We start from the raw sequence: 13,168 nt of genomic DNA, 5'->3' as shown, positions 1-13,168 counted from the left end.
CCCACCACCACAGCGCCGCCTGTACATGATTGAAGGGTCGGACTCTCTCAGTATCAGCAACTCCGCCTTCAGCCTTTTTCTACCTTGGTCGTCGCCTTCTCCCTGTTCACCATCTCCCACCAAAGGTCGCTGCCATTATGGAAGACTTTGGCAGCGAGTCGGATAGTGATTACACTAGCTATTGGAGGGATTGGGTACGTTGACTCAAAGTTTTTTTTGTATTCTTTTTCTCATCTACTTTGTTTTGACTTTCAAACCCTCCCCGCCCCCGCTCTGCGACTCGACCGCCCATCGATCGCGTTCGAGTACCGTCCCGTCCCGTCCTTGCGCGTGATTCGGATCCACGTCATCCCTCGTCTATGTCGGCGCGGGGCCTCCGGCTTTCCCTGCAGAGCCGTATTGGCCAGACCAAAAGGCAGCAATTTGACCTAGATACCCGCCTCGTCATCGACGATGGAAACGTTGCCCGGCGCGCAAGGCCGCTTCGGCGTTACAACCTTTGATACACACAATACCCACCAATATATACATATAACTTTGTAGCACCTTTGGCTAACCGGTTTGCCTATAACCCACCCGACCTGCAGTTCATCGGCTCCAAAGGCAACGAATACTTTTGCGAAATCGATGAGGACTACCTGACGGATCGATTCAACCTCACGGGCCTCAACACCGAGGTCTCCTATTATCAATATGCTCTCGACCTCATCACTGACGTCTTCGATCTCGACTGCGACGATGACATGCGCGAGACGATAGAGAAGTCGGCACGGCATCTATACGGGCTGGTCCACGCGCGGTATATTGTCACGACGAGGGGGTTGAGCAAAATGGTGAGGTTTCCGTTTTCCTGATGCCGCTCTATTTCAGCCTGACCGGTCTCTATGTTTTGTTTATTTTGCTTCTCTTCGTCTGTACAATTAAGGATGGACATATTTATTACGGTAATGTTTTCTGAGCTAACCACGACGGGGGGAAAATACAGCTGGAAAAATACAAAAAGGGCGACTTTGGCAAATGCCCCCGCGTCCACTGCGGCTCGCACCCGTTGCTGCCGATGGGCATGTGCGACATACCCAGCTCTAAGCCGGTCAAGCTCTACTGCGCACGGTGCGAGGACATATACAACCCAAAGTCGTCGCGGCACGCCGGCATTGACGGCGCCTACTTTGGCACGTCGTTCCACAACATCCTCTTCCAGGTCTACCCGGCCCTGATGCCCGTCAAGTCGGCCGAGCGCTACGTCCCGCGCTGCTTTGGCTTCCGCGTCCACGCGGCCGCTTCCCTGGTGCGGTGGCAGAGCGGAAGGCGCGAAGACATGAGGCGGCGGCTGCGCAAGATGGAGGTCGAGAGCGGCTTCAAGGACGGGGCGGACGAGATTGAGGACGACGAGGAAGAAGATGAGGAGGAAGATGACGAGGACGGCATGAAGCAGGAGGGCATGGCGGTCGGCCTGGTGGACTCTGCTACGGTACCTGGGGATAGCATGATGCAAGGTGTCTGAGGGTATTAAGATAATTTTATGTTTTCAACCTTTTTTTACCTTTATTAGTTCCTTTTCTTTTTCTTTTCTTTTTCATCTCTATTATCCTAACATGGGAAAGGAGTTCCAAAGCCGATGAAAAGCACCCTTGGGCAAGGGGTTTGAAAGTTCAAAGAATGAGCCGAAACGAATTTTCATAATGGTCAAATCAAGGATTTCAAAGGGGGGTTGGCGTGGTCGCAAAGGGAAAAAACATTGTCACAGCTATTGATCGATACCCCGGTTTAGGGAGGCGTTATCATTTATTTTATTTTCTTTTCTTGTTTTTTTAGAAACAAAAAAGAAAATAAAGAGAAAAAATCCAGGTTGTTAACTTGGTTCATCTTTTTTATTTTCTTTTTTCTCTACTGAACAAAAGCACGGAGAAACGTTCCCCATCCGCGGAGAAAAAGAATATGTTCGGGTGATCTGATGTCATAGCAGAAGTTGTCTTTTTTTTTTCTGCTCTTCTTCTACTTCTTCGAAGCCGGACAAAAACTCGGCCACCCGCATAAAGAACTTGGTTGGGTTGGTTACCTTTGGGTCTAAACGAACGCTCGGACGAGGCGGCAAGTGTGCGCACGGTGATCAGTAATACGCCTGAACAAAAGGATCGTTCGATCTTGGGTTCGCGACCAGGCAGGTTGTTAGCAGTCTGACAGGCCGACATCGAGCCCAACAAGGTAGAGTCCTTCTCTTTTTTAAGGCGATAGGTACGGAAGTGGTTGTGTTCTTTCGGTTGCTAGGCGCCTTGGCGACTGATCCTATTCACTTATCTACCTTTTGAGTTACTACACAGAAAGAATGCGGTGTACCTCTGAGGGAATAAAAAAAAAGTGCGCGGGCCAACTATTTTATTCGACATTCTATCCGACACAGAATGTCTTTTTTTTTCTCTGATTGACATTTCTAGGTAATCTAGTGATGATGCAAGCGATGAGGTAACAGTTCAACAGACAGGAAATCACAAGTTTAGATCAAGGGGAAAAGGAAAAAACGCCCGATATCATGGTGACGGAGATGAGAAACTAAACCTATTAAACGCCGAAATGAAATACAAAAAAAAAAAAAAAAAAAAAAAAAAAAAAAAGTAAAAAAAATAACTATCAAACTCCATCGTCCGAAGCTCTTACAACATGGAATCCATATGAGTAAACATACAGAAAATGAGCGCACAGGAGAGCTCTAGCAACAAGGCTGTAAAAAAAGCCCCCAAAATTCGTTAACATGGGTATTAGACAAGCTCGGCTCTGCGATTCATGAAAGCAATGAAAAGCCTTTTGATGATACAAATAGTAAGACCCTTCATAAAAAATTTGCTGATAGTTTCCTTCTTTTTCTAAAACTGATCCTAAGATTTAGGAATCTTTGATTTTATTGGGTGTCATCTCAGTCGAAGACCCAGACTTTGGGGTTCAACTAGACCCTGTTGGTAAAATCGAACTGATTCGCGTTCGGCGGTGATGGTCTAGCCGAATGTATACTCGCGTTGTCGTACGCTCTTTTGACAGGACCGTTGTGTCCACTTGAAGCGACACCAATGTGCTGACGCCTCACACTCTCGTAATCGGTCGCCTGTGCAGTAGCCTCGACGCTGGCCTCATCCTCCTCGCCAGCACGCGACCAATCGTTCTTGCTGGTCGCGTAGCTATAGCTTCCCACACCGGCCCAGTAGGCCTTGTCCTGGCTTCGAGGACCCCAAGCCCAGCCGGCGCCTTGGCTGATGGGTAGGTGGTAGTAGCGAAACGCAAATACGGCCGTGATAACGCCAATGAGGAAGCCAGTAATGATATCAAAGGCGTGGTGGCGGTAGTCGAACCAACGAGATCCGGAGATGAATATGGCACCGAAGGTAGGAAGGCACGCGATCAGTAGCAGGTAAAGCGGGGGCGCGGCAGCCTGGAGACGGACAGCGGCGACGGCTCTCGAATGCGAGGCCAGGCGCCTAGCCGCAGCCGGGTCATTGGGACGGGAGATGTCGTCAGAGGGGGATCCGCCATTTGAGCGGTCGACCATCTCGTAGCTCTCTGAGCCGGCGCCGGACCGTTGGATGCGGGACGGGAAGGCACTGAATGAGCTCGCGTTCGAGAAGTTGCTGGGCGCAAGGAATGGGATGGTGATCGCGAACTTGGAAGCGATAAAGAGCGATAGATACAGCAGGCCTGCTGACGAAGAGGAAGAGTGCCCGCTTGGGAAAGATCGGAAGCCATCCTCAAGCTGCGCGGAGTCCGGGTTCTTACAGATCAAGTGGCTAACGAGCTGGCCATTGCTAGTAGTGTTTGCAATGCCTCCAACGACATACTTGGCAACGTTCTCGAGGTCAGGCTGGCAGCGAGAAATCAAATCGGGGCGCGGCTTTCCAAACATGTTCTTCATGGCATTGGTCACGAACCAGGCGCCCACGACAGACAAAGCCAGACCGAGCAAGCCGGTGTGGAGCTCCCACAGCTTCCTCCTCCAGATCATGCTCTTAGGGGTTCCAGGTGGTACAGTCGAGCCGGGAACAAAGACGAGGGCAATGAAAGAAACAATGATGATCGGTAAACCCGTGTTCAGTATTGCCGCCAGAACCATAGGCACGGTTTCCTTTTCTGTAAAAGGGAATCTGAATGGTAGCAGCACCGGTCAGCGTTCAATTGGCACACACAAGACCCCACACGGGAGGAGGTCTAATAAGCAGAGCAAGCATGAAGACAAGATACTCACGAGATGTTGTGATTCTCAAGTTGAAACGGGCGGTGGTTAGGCGGCAAAATCCCAAGCCAGCCTCCAATGCCGGCGACAACAAGTAATACCACCCAGTCGAAGGCATATGAAGATACGAGCAACATCGACATGCTCTTATGGCGGCCCGGCGGACCTCTGATATCCTCCATTTTTGCGTATGAATGCGTGGTGCTGGCTGAATCGAAACAGTTCCCGTTGGCGTTTATCAATGGAAAGTTGGTCGTGGAATCATGTACGGTGTTCCCTAGCATCAGTCGAGAGTGCTGGTGGAGGATAAGAGGTTGTTGGGTTCGTAGGTGGAGCGGTCGAAACCCTTGGGTGAGCTTAGTGAGAGTGATGTAAGGTAGGGAGGGAAGGTCGGCTGGCCCGTGATGCTAAAGTTGCAAGAGATCAGATCGGTTCAAGGGCGGACGACTGGAGAGTATTAGCCTCTACGGCTTGTGGGTGCCTTGGCTTATGGAATGGCGAAGTAGTGGGTTGCTAGCAGGTTTAGTCTCTTCTGGGCTGTCGCATCAGGTGGGAAAGAACAACCAGAGACAATGGGGGGCGCACGCTGGTGGCTGGCGGATGCTGGGATAGGTACGTGACTTTTGGGCGATCGATGCCGACTTGGGCACACAAAGAGTGGCTTCGAGGTCTTGTTGCACTGAGTGATGATAAAAAGTCGAAAAGAGGTGTAGGGTTCTTAGTTCTAACTGATCAGTACTTGGTAGTATTACATGTAGGCGCCCGCCTCCAGCAAAAGGAGTAAACACACACCCATGACACAAGGACCTCCTGGGATGGGGTGTGCGTGGGTTTTGGTCTTGGTGGGGCTTACTCCTGACACACTTGGCGCTAAAATTCGTGCTCGAGGTGAAATCTCAGATGGACCCTGAACCTACGGTACAGAACAGAAATGCCTATGGTGTGGCAAGAGTAAGCAGACAGACGCCCACTATTTGGTACCAAACGCAGCGAAAACCGCCAGGCAGGAACGGGTAGCGCGGGTTGAAATCGGATAACTTACTACGCGACTTTCGTTCATCCGATGGTTAACAGCACCCAAGCTAGCCGAGTTACCTTGACTTCGTGTATGTACATGAGCTGGTCCATCAATCAGTCAATCGGCACTCGCATCCCGACTCTATTAAATAGTCAGCGAGCCCTTGATCGGGTTCACCGTTTCCAAATTCCCCAAGAAACCAAACTTTTTTTTTGTTATTCGTAGTTGTCTCTGTTGACGACGACAAGGCCCACCCATGCAGCGGCGCTTGCGCAGACGCAATTTATGGTAGGCGTTTTTGGTTATGAATTGATCCAGAAAAAGGCCCAACGTGTCAAATTATTGCCAACCTTGCCTGCATCCGGGTCGACGCAGGGCAGTGGGACCTATTCTGGTACTCGGCATTGGCATGGTTTCAACGGAATCCGGGCTGGCAAATGAAAATCAACGTTTCTTTGTGGGAGCGATCTGCCCTGTTGCTGGATCACTGTTGATTGGCTTTGCCCTCATTCAGCTGCTTTCCCTGCTCACGTGCCAGTTGGAAACTAATTACGTTGCGGGATTAGAGTTCACTATCCACTACCAAAACAAGGCCTGATTTTCCCCCATCACCATCTGCTGCGCCGTCCTTCAACTATGGTCGTTGTCTTTCATCTTAATCTTACTGTATACCACGGTACAGTATTATGGCGAAGTAACGCGCTGGCTAGTTGCTGACGAAGGGGCGCCGACTGCATTCTTGGTCCGAGGGGGCAAAGATGCATGCGGCCCCACTAGACATGCCAAGGGAGGCTGAGTACGACGATTTCCGGGCTGGGCAAAACGCAGGCCCTTGTCTAGCTTCCACTCTTTGCTGCAAAGGCTCTCCACCACAAATAGTATTTGCCAAGCGAGTTTCCTTTTTCAAGGACGGAAGCTGCACCAATCACGAAATATATATTCAGCCCCAGCATTGCTGGACTGATGTTAGGTGCCTTGGGGTGTTTTAGAACAGGCTTACGGGTTTCGACGTATAGTAAAGTTAAAAAAAAATTCACAAAACCAGCAAATAGCGATCGATATAATATATCGTACGTCGTATGTAACGTTTAGTAGGCTAAGACTGGATCTGCATACCCAAATTGATGTAGTTCCGCAATGGGAAATTATTAAGTCTTACACATAATGTCGCGAAGCAGCACATGTAAAATACGGAGGTGCCTTACGTGGTAGGTATGTAGTGTTGTTTGTCGGAAAGTTCCGCTATTATTAATGCTACATAATCATGTTCTAGATTACGTTGTAGAAGCATCTCCCCCGTGAATTCCAAATCACCGTATGTACTATGTTATTTATGTATATATTTACGTTTAACTTTTCCGAGTTGTACGGTAATAGCATCCCGCTTTGACAATTTGTGGGGGGTGTTGAGTGATGGCTTTTATTTTTACCTACTTTTAATATATTACTTCATAAGTAATGTCAACCACATTCGAATGCTTTCTCAGCTGTGGACACCACCGCGAGTCGTCGTCATCCCTTCTCCACAACGGCCATCGCCCCGCCATCTTTAGCATCGTTTGCTGGCAGCTACTGCACGTACCTGGCAAGCCTGGCTTGCCTGGCAGACCTGGTCTCCTCTTTAACCTGACATGCCTGACAGAAGTTAAATCCATACTGGGCTGCCAGGAGCTCCTTGGTCCACCACGGCATGCACAGGTGCGTACCTTCGTGGAAGTTAGTTAACCGCATTACTACGTAGGTCTTCCAGCAGTTGCGGACCGCCCGTCGTCCGGGCCGACCGGCGTTTCGTTTGCTGATCACACAGGATCCTGGCTACCGGTAGACGCGACGGGTTTCGGTAGTGTTGAATTTTTTTTTATTTTTTTTTTCCCTCCTTGTCGGGACCCCGATCATCCCAATTCGATTTCAGAAAAAGGACGGTCGAGAATCAGTGTCCCCGGAATCAATCCTGTATTCAAGGTAATATCCCGGGTCGGATCGTATTTTCGTGATGAATTGCACATGATCACTCCCAACTGTAATCAGATAACTTAAGATATACAATGGCCCGATCTACAAGAAAAGCTTGATGCGGCGACGAACGGCGACTTTACCAAACATTATCGTACAAAATCACAATTATCACATGAACGCCCGGAAATATCCGCTCCTGGAAAATTGAGCGGCTTTTACGATGTTCCCTCCCGAAGAAGGGTTACTTACGCGTAGCGGGCGCGCGCAATCGATCCGAAATGGTCATGGAAGTCAAAGTATTCGTATCCCCGACCCGAGCGCCCTCGCAATCCACTACCTACAGTTTCGTAAACTCCTTCCTCTATTACGAGATTGCGAGGCTGCCAATCAATTTACTACGTACCACGTCAGATACCCCAAGCCTTGTTCGCTGCGCCTCTTTTTTTGCAATTTATCAGAGATTGGGTAACCCGAGTCAGACGTTGTAGGCTGAGCAGCCGTCACTCTGTCGTCAATGTACAAGGCAGTGTCCTGACACTGACCCACAAGATGTTTTCAGTTTGTGGTGAAATAGGTACGTAATATATATTAACTAGTGAAATACCTAGATAGGCAGTTGGTCTAGGTCGTCCCCAGTGTTTCCCTTGTCGACTGCTGCTTTTTCCAATGCCTCTGTATCAGGTAAGATGTTACAACAATACATGCTACAAATACCGTAACTAGGGCACATATCAGCTCCAGTAATAACGCCACCTTCATGCCGTCCATGTAGCATGCCAAGACCGCGTCCGCATTCTCGGGGAAGTGTCGCCTGATGCCGATGGCCCCAGCCTCCAGGACCCTCCAGGGCGTGATTCCCGACGCGGCCAGCTGAGTTGATGAAGCCACTGATTCGACGAGTCTGTCTACGAAAGACGCTTGTACGGCGGGCATAAAAATAACACTTCCAATAGTCTCGAAGAAAAGCGTCATGCCAATCACCGGTGGCTTGTCGGCGGCTTTGACCAAGCCCTGGTTGGCAGCAATAGGCACCTGTAGCACCAAACCGATACCAGCACCTGTGAGAACCTGGTAGCCCAGCAAACGCGCAACAGAGCTGTCTGTTGTGAGGGTGTAGAGACACGCAGCACCGGCTGTCATTACAAGCGGACCCACGAGGATCCAGACAGGCCAGGGGATCCGTGGCATGGCTGTCGCGGAGACTATGATGAACACCGAGATGCCCAAAATGAGCGGAATACTCCAGATTCCGCTCGTTGTCGCGGACGCGTCCTTGACGGATTGCATGTATATTGGGAGTGTATATAGGAGGGGAAAGTAGGCAGTCGCGACGAAGAAGTTGACGGCAACGTTGCCAGCAACCAGGACGTTCTTGAGGAGGCGGTATTGGATCATGGCACGATCGCCTTGACGCCATTCCCAGAGGATGAACAGCACGAGAACTACCACGAATGCCGCCATAGAGCCAATGACACCTGCCTGGCGATAGTTCCCAGATTCGCTGCCCAGCTGCAGACCGAGCGTGAAACAACCTGTGCCGACGATGACCAAGAGTATACCTGCCGGATCAGTCTGTAGGATCTTTTCCTTGAGTGGCAACGCGTCGGTCTGAGAACCATCAGAGCACTCGGATTTCTTCGTCTTGTAGACAAACATGATAACCGCCGCGGCGACGACCCCAATGGGCAGGTTGATGAAAAAGCACCACCGCCACGACACCTCGGTGGTGAAGATGCCACCCAGTAGGGGGCCAACGACACTGGCAATGCCAAAGGTGGCACTCAACGTCGACAAGCAGAGGGGGATCCTGCGGGGCGACGAGACGGTGACTATGATGGTGAAGGCACCCGTGATGATGCCTCCGCCGCCTATGCCGGCCAGCGCCCTGCCCACGATCAACATGGGACTGTTGACCGCGAGCCCGGAGACGAGGTTTCCGGCCTCGAAGATGGCCACGGAGCCCAGGAACGTCCACTTGTGGTCAAAGTGGGTATAGATCTTGCCGTATGCCGACTGCAGCGGCGCCGTGGTCAAGAAAAAGGCGCTGCCGTACCAGGGAACGTGCGATAGGCTCTTAAACTCCGACGTGATGGCCGGTACGGCATTTGCGAGGATGGTCAGGTCGATGGCGTACAGGAAAACGCCCAGCATGAGGGACGCGATGATGGCGATGGTACGCGCGCGGGACACTGGTGCTGGGGTAACGTCCTGTGTCACGCCTGTGTCACAGAGGACGCCTTCATGCTTGCTGTCGCCAGGGACTGCCATTGCGGGGGTGACAGTTTCCGGTTCATTTTTGAACCTTTCCGGGCAGGCTTCTGGATTTGATGCCATTTTTGATGCCACAAACAGAATTGGGCCAGTATTGGGCGAGTACAACTACAGCAGCTGCAACCGTCTTCTGCCGCCTAAATGATATAAAGGTATAACAGCCCTCAAGATCCACCGTTGGCGAGTCCACAAGCCGTTAAATAAACGCGGCCCTTCCTGGATTTGTTCTTCACCAGCAAGTCGGCTCGAACCTCGGGGAATATGGACAGGCTAAGATTGTCTGCCACAAGACCCGCATATGTGTCCTGAGAAATAACTGTGGTAGAGTGGCTTCAGTCTATGAGTCCTCACCGAGACCTACTCCCCAAATTTCTAATTTTCAGACCCCTGAAATTTTTTCGAACTTGGCTGCAGCGGGGTCCCCGCACCGCACCGTCGTATCGGGCAGGTGAGGGCCGACACGGATAGGGGTCGGAGCTATCGGCGGCGCCAAAGAATCCAGGCAACAGCCAAGAGAGGAGAGAGTAAAGTAAAAAAGTAGACGAAAACCACAAGGAGAAAATAACGAAAAGTGTCCAGACCAAGTATGAGAGAAAATGCAGCTTTTAACGTCAATGTTGGTAGAGTCAGTGGCAGCTTAATTTCGACGGGAAGCGGGATAGTGATCCTCCACGGCAGATATCGGACGAATCAGACTTGGGAGCATCATTATCAACTTAAAATCTCAAGACTTGCCTGTGAATAAAGATCAACCGGGTCTACTTCACCCATAGATCTAGCCTAGCTACGCTCTACAAGCCGAACCTCCTCTTCCCACCACCCTCTAAACTCCTTGAGCCGCAGCGTCCTGACGCGCGCCATCTCCCTCCCGGTCTCCGTCTTCATCATGCCCTCCAACAGCTCCAACTTCTCCACAAAGTGCTCAATTGCATTATCCAGACTCCCGCCCTTGGAGCCCGTGAACGCCATGCACCGGGCGACGCCCACAGCGCCGATGGCGTCCAGCCTGTCAGCGTCCTGCACCACGGCGAGCTCTGGCAGCTCGGCGATTTTGTCCAGTACCTTTTGCGGATCCTTTTTCTCGCTCGAGAAGGAGACGTGGATGGCCAGGTCCTGCACTCGCGCTGCGAGGTCTCCGCACGCGCCCCGGGCGAGCAGCACGTCCCGGACCAACGTCGTCGCGTCCTGCCCCGGCTTCAGGTACTTTCTGTCGCCGACGTCGTGCAGGAGCGCACCGAGCGTCACGAGAGTCTCGTTGTAGGCCCGGCCGGTCCTCTCGCGCTCGGAAGCAAGTATGGTGTGCGAGAGGGCCTGCACGCGTCTGATGTGGTTGAAGTCGTGCGAGGCGTCATAGTGCGACATGTATTCCGTGACATACTCAGTGACACTCTTGATCAGCTCATCGGCGGGTTCAGAGTTGTTGTCTTGTGCCATGGTTGCGTTTTCTTCTCCTTTGTAGTTTGTGATGTTTGATTTTGCGTGATAGCCGCAATTGGCCAAAACCGGTGACAGCAATGCTGAAAAATCAAAATTGGTGAAATACCTGTGAGTAAGTAGGTAGATAGATATGCTAGCTGAAGAGGAAGGAGCATTTAAAACGAGAGACGTTGACGGATTAGGCAACAATCTGGATTACATAAGCTCACTGCTGTGATTAGGTACCTTACCTACCTACCTATTGATACATGTGGACTTGGGTGTGGTTCGCCTGTAGGGTTTACTGTTGACAGACAGAGGCCAAATCTGAAGGGAAAGATAAGAGTCAAGTATTACAGCCATAAAGAAACGCCTAATGCGGTTATAACTTGGGCATATATCTACAGTGCTATACACAAAAGCAGGAGAAGCTGCATTGTATCCGAAAAATACAGGCATGGCATGCGGTATCGTACAGTAAATGTGGCAGAGATTAAGCCCATTCAGTCTAAGAGGAAGACTTCTTGGCTCTCCGTTTGCCCATGTTACGCTCGCGAGGAACCACAACCCAGCGGTTGGGGTTGTTGGTTCTCCTCGTCTTGAAACCACCTTTAGCCTGTTCGCAGCATGTTAGTACTTGGCATGCCAGATTTAAGAGTAGGATAATTCATCAGGCATCGCCTGCATAAGTTGCGTAAATGCCGTAACGAGAAAACTTACCAGTGTGCCCCAGGGACTCGTCGGGTGCCTCCGACCCTTAGATTTACCACGGCCACCACCGTGAGGATGGTCACCTAAGGTGAAAAGTCAGCAGGAAACTCGCGAGTGTTAAAAGACAGAAAAACGTTCCCACTTACTAGAGTTCATAGCAACACCACGGACCGTCGGCCTAATGTTCAACCATCGACTCCTTCCAGCTTTACCAAGTTGACGATATTGGTGCATCGGGTTGCTTGCCCTACCAACGGTAGCACACGCGTCCTTGCTAATTCTGCGGATTTCGCCACTCTGGAGTCTAACAGTCACATACTTGCCCGTCATGACCCTGGAACCGTCGGCCTTGACCTCCTCATCCTTGGCCACGATAACGGCGTAAGTGCCAGCACTCCGACAGAAAACGGCCCCTCTATCCGGCGCTGATCCCACACAGTAGATCATCGTCTGGGACGGGATAAGGTGCACAGGCAAGCAGTTGCCGCGGAATGCCGTCTTGGACGCCAGAATACCCGGGTCGATGAAACCACCCATACTGTCCAAAAGTTCCTGAGGAATACCAGCACGGTAGCTTTGCAGGATGTCACCAGCGCGCATGCCCTCGGCGGCCACAATGTACGACTTCTTGCCGGTCTCTTGGTGAGTCAACAGGGCGATGTGAGCGCTTCGACCGGGATCGTACTCGATACGTTCGACCAGTTGGGGGCCCGGGTCCTTGCGATCAAAGTCCACGGTACGTATACGCCTCTTGGCACCACCACCACGATGGCGGACCGTGATTCTACCCGTGTTGTTACGACCACCCTTGGACTGACCCTTTTTGGGTATGGTGAGTGGCAGATGTGGGCGCCCCTTCCAGAGGTGGTCGTTGATCGGTCGCTTCAGGTGACGGACACCGGGGGTTCGAGGCTTGTAGGTTCGCATCAGTGTTGAAGTCGGTTCCGCCTTGCTCAGGCCGGGCTCTTGCTGAAAAGTAAGCACTGAACCGTCCGGCTGCGGCTCGGTGACAATCCTCGGCGGCGTCTGCACCGACATGGCGTAGCCGCGCTGAAGACACTGGCGCATGGCTGTCTGGCAAGCAGACAGCGTGCCACCAAGGGCCCACGGCCTCAACCTTGGTTGAAGCATGGCGGCGTACTTAAAGCGCTACAAAGCAGCGCAAAGGTTAGGCTTTGGCGCACACCTCGACTCCAAGTGGAAAAGAATTTTGCGTCGCCAACATAGACTGGTGAGACCAATAAAGAAGAGGCAAAAAATCGAGTGCAAAGACTCTAACAGAGATCAAAGTATCAAAAGACACGCGCAGTCAATGTGCGACGGGTGAGCAGATGATCCAATCGCACCCGCACCGTCCGACCTACAGATTATGTCGAAGTCGTTGCATGTCTCTCCAAAACTACAATTTCGAGACAGCAGCAAAGCTCAAGTGGGTCAATTTGTCCCAATTGGGTGATGGCATTGGGATCGGTCAAAATTTGTCCGGCAAGCCGACACCAGCCGCAACGTGCACGGATTCCAGTTTCGTCGAGCCACAGCTTGCCACAGCTCCGCCTCAGCCGGCCCAAGAGCTAGGCACG

At 51.5% G+C, this 13,168-nt stretch overlaps 6 protein-coding genes across 6 annotated transcripts; 1 reads left to right on the top strand and 5 right to left on the bottom strand.

Moving 5' to 3' along the window:
* The first annotated feature begins 20 nt into the window (after positions 1-20).
* On the top strand, positions 21-1,919 carry MGG_05651 (casein kinase II subunit beta-2). The gene is made up of 3 exons (XM_003710496.1): positions 21-194; positions 588-833; positions 986-1,919. Exons 1-3 carry the CDS (start codon positions 138-140, stop codon positions 1,502-1,504), a joined length of 822 nt encoding a protein of 273 aa, XP_003710544.1. The 5' UTR covers positions 21-137; the 3' UTR covers positions 1,505-1,919.
* Positions 1,920-2,610: 691 nt separating this feature from the next.
* On the bottom strand, positions 2,611-5,501 carry MGG_05650 (PAP2 domain-containing protein). The gene is made up of 3 exons (XM_003710495.1): positions 5,259-5,501; positions 4,229-5,151; positions 2,611-4,127 (listed from the first exon to the last, which is right to left on the bottom strand). Exons 2-3 carry the CDS (start codon positions 4,498-4,500, stop codon positions 2,942-2,944), a joined length of 1,458 nt encoding a protein of 485 aa, XP_003710543.1. The 5' UTR covers positions 4,501-5,151; positions 5,259-5,501; the 3' UTR covers positions 2,611-2,941.
* Positions 5,502-6,717: 1,216 nt separating this feature from the next.
* On the bottom strand, positions 6,718-7,246 carry MGG_16433 (uncharacterized protein; the record flags this gene model as incomplete). Its single annotated transcript, XM_003710494.1, has 2 exons — positions 6,817-7,246; positions 6,718-6,721 (listed from the first exon to the last, which is right to left on the bottom strand). Exons 1-2 carry the CDS (start codon positions 6,963-6,965, stop codon positions 6,718-6,720), a joined length of 153 nt encoding a protein of 50 aa, XP_003710542.1. The 5' UTR covers positions 6,966-7,246.
* A 503-nt stretch (positions 7,247-7,749) lies between these two features.
* On the bottom strand, positions 7,750-9,932 carry MGG_16432 (uncharacterized protein). Its single transcript, XM_003710493.1, has one exon. The coding sequence runs from the start codon at positions 9,522-9,524 to the stop codon at positions 7,812-7,814; it is 1,713 nt and encodes a 570-aa protein (XP_003710541.1). The 5' UTR covers positions 9,525-9,932; the 3' UTR covers positions 7,750-7,811.
* Positions 9,933-10,139: 207 nt separating this feature from the next.
* On the bottom strand, positions 10,140-11,020 carry MGG_05648 (uncharacterized protein). The gene has a single exon (XM_003710492.1). The coding sequence runs from the start codon at positions 10,893-10,895 to the stop codon at positions 10,242-10,244; it is 654 nt and encodes a 217-aa protein (XP_003710540.1). The 5' UTR covers positions 10,896-11,020; the 3' UTR covers positions 10,140-10,241.
* A 130-nt stretch (positions 11,021-11,150) lies between these two features.
* MGG_05647 (50S ribosomal protein L2) lies at positions 11,151-13,025 on the bottom strand. Its single transcript, XM_003710491.1, has 3 exons — positions 11,735-13,025; positions 11,598-11,671; positions 11,151-11,493 (listed from the first exon to the last, which is right to left on the bottom strand). The coding sequence occupies exons 1-3, from the start codon at positions 12,717-12,719 to the stop codon at positions 11,386-11,388; spliced, it is 1,167 nt and encodes a 388-aa protein (XP_003710539.1). The 5' UTR covers positions 12,720-13,025; the 3' UTR covers positions 11,151-11,385.
* Between the last annotated feature and the right edge of the window lie 143 nt (positions 13,026-13,168).

Source organism: Pyricularia oryzae, chromosome 1 (genome assembly GCF_000002495.2).
Source record: "Pyricularia oryzae 70-15 chromosome 1, whole genome shotgun sequence".
NCBI lineage: Eukaryota > Fungi > Ascomycota > Sordariomycetes > Magnaporthales > Pyriculariaceae > Pyricularia > Pyricularia oryzae.
Note: the sequence above shows the minus strand (reverse complement) of the source record. Positions and strands in the feature narration are given on the sequence as shown.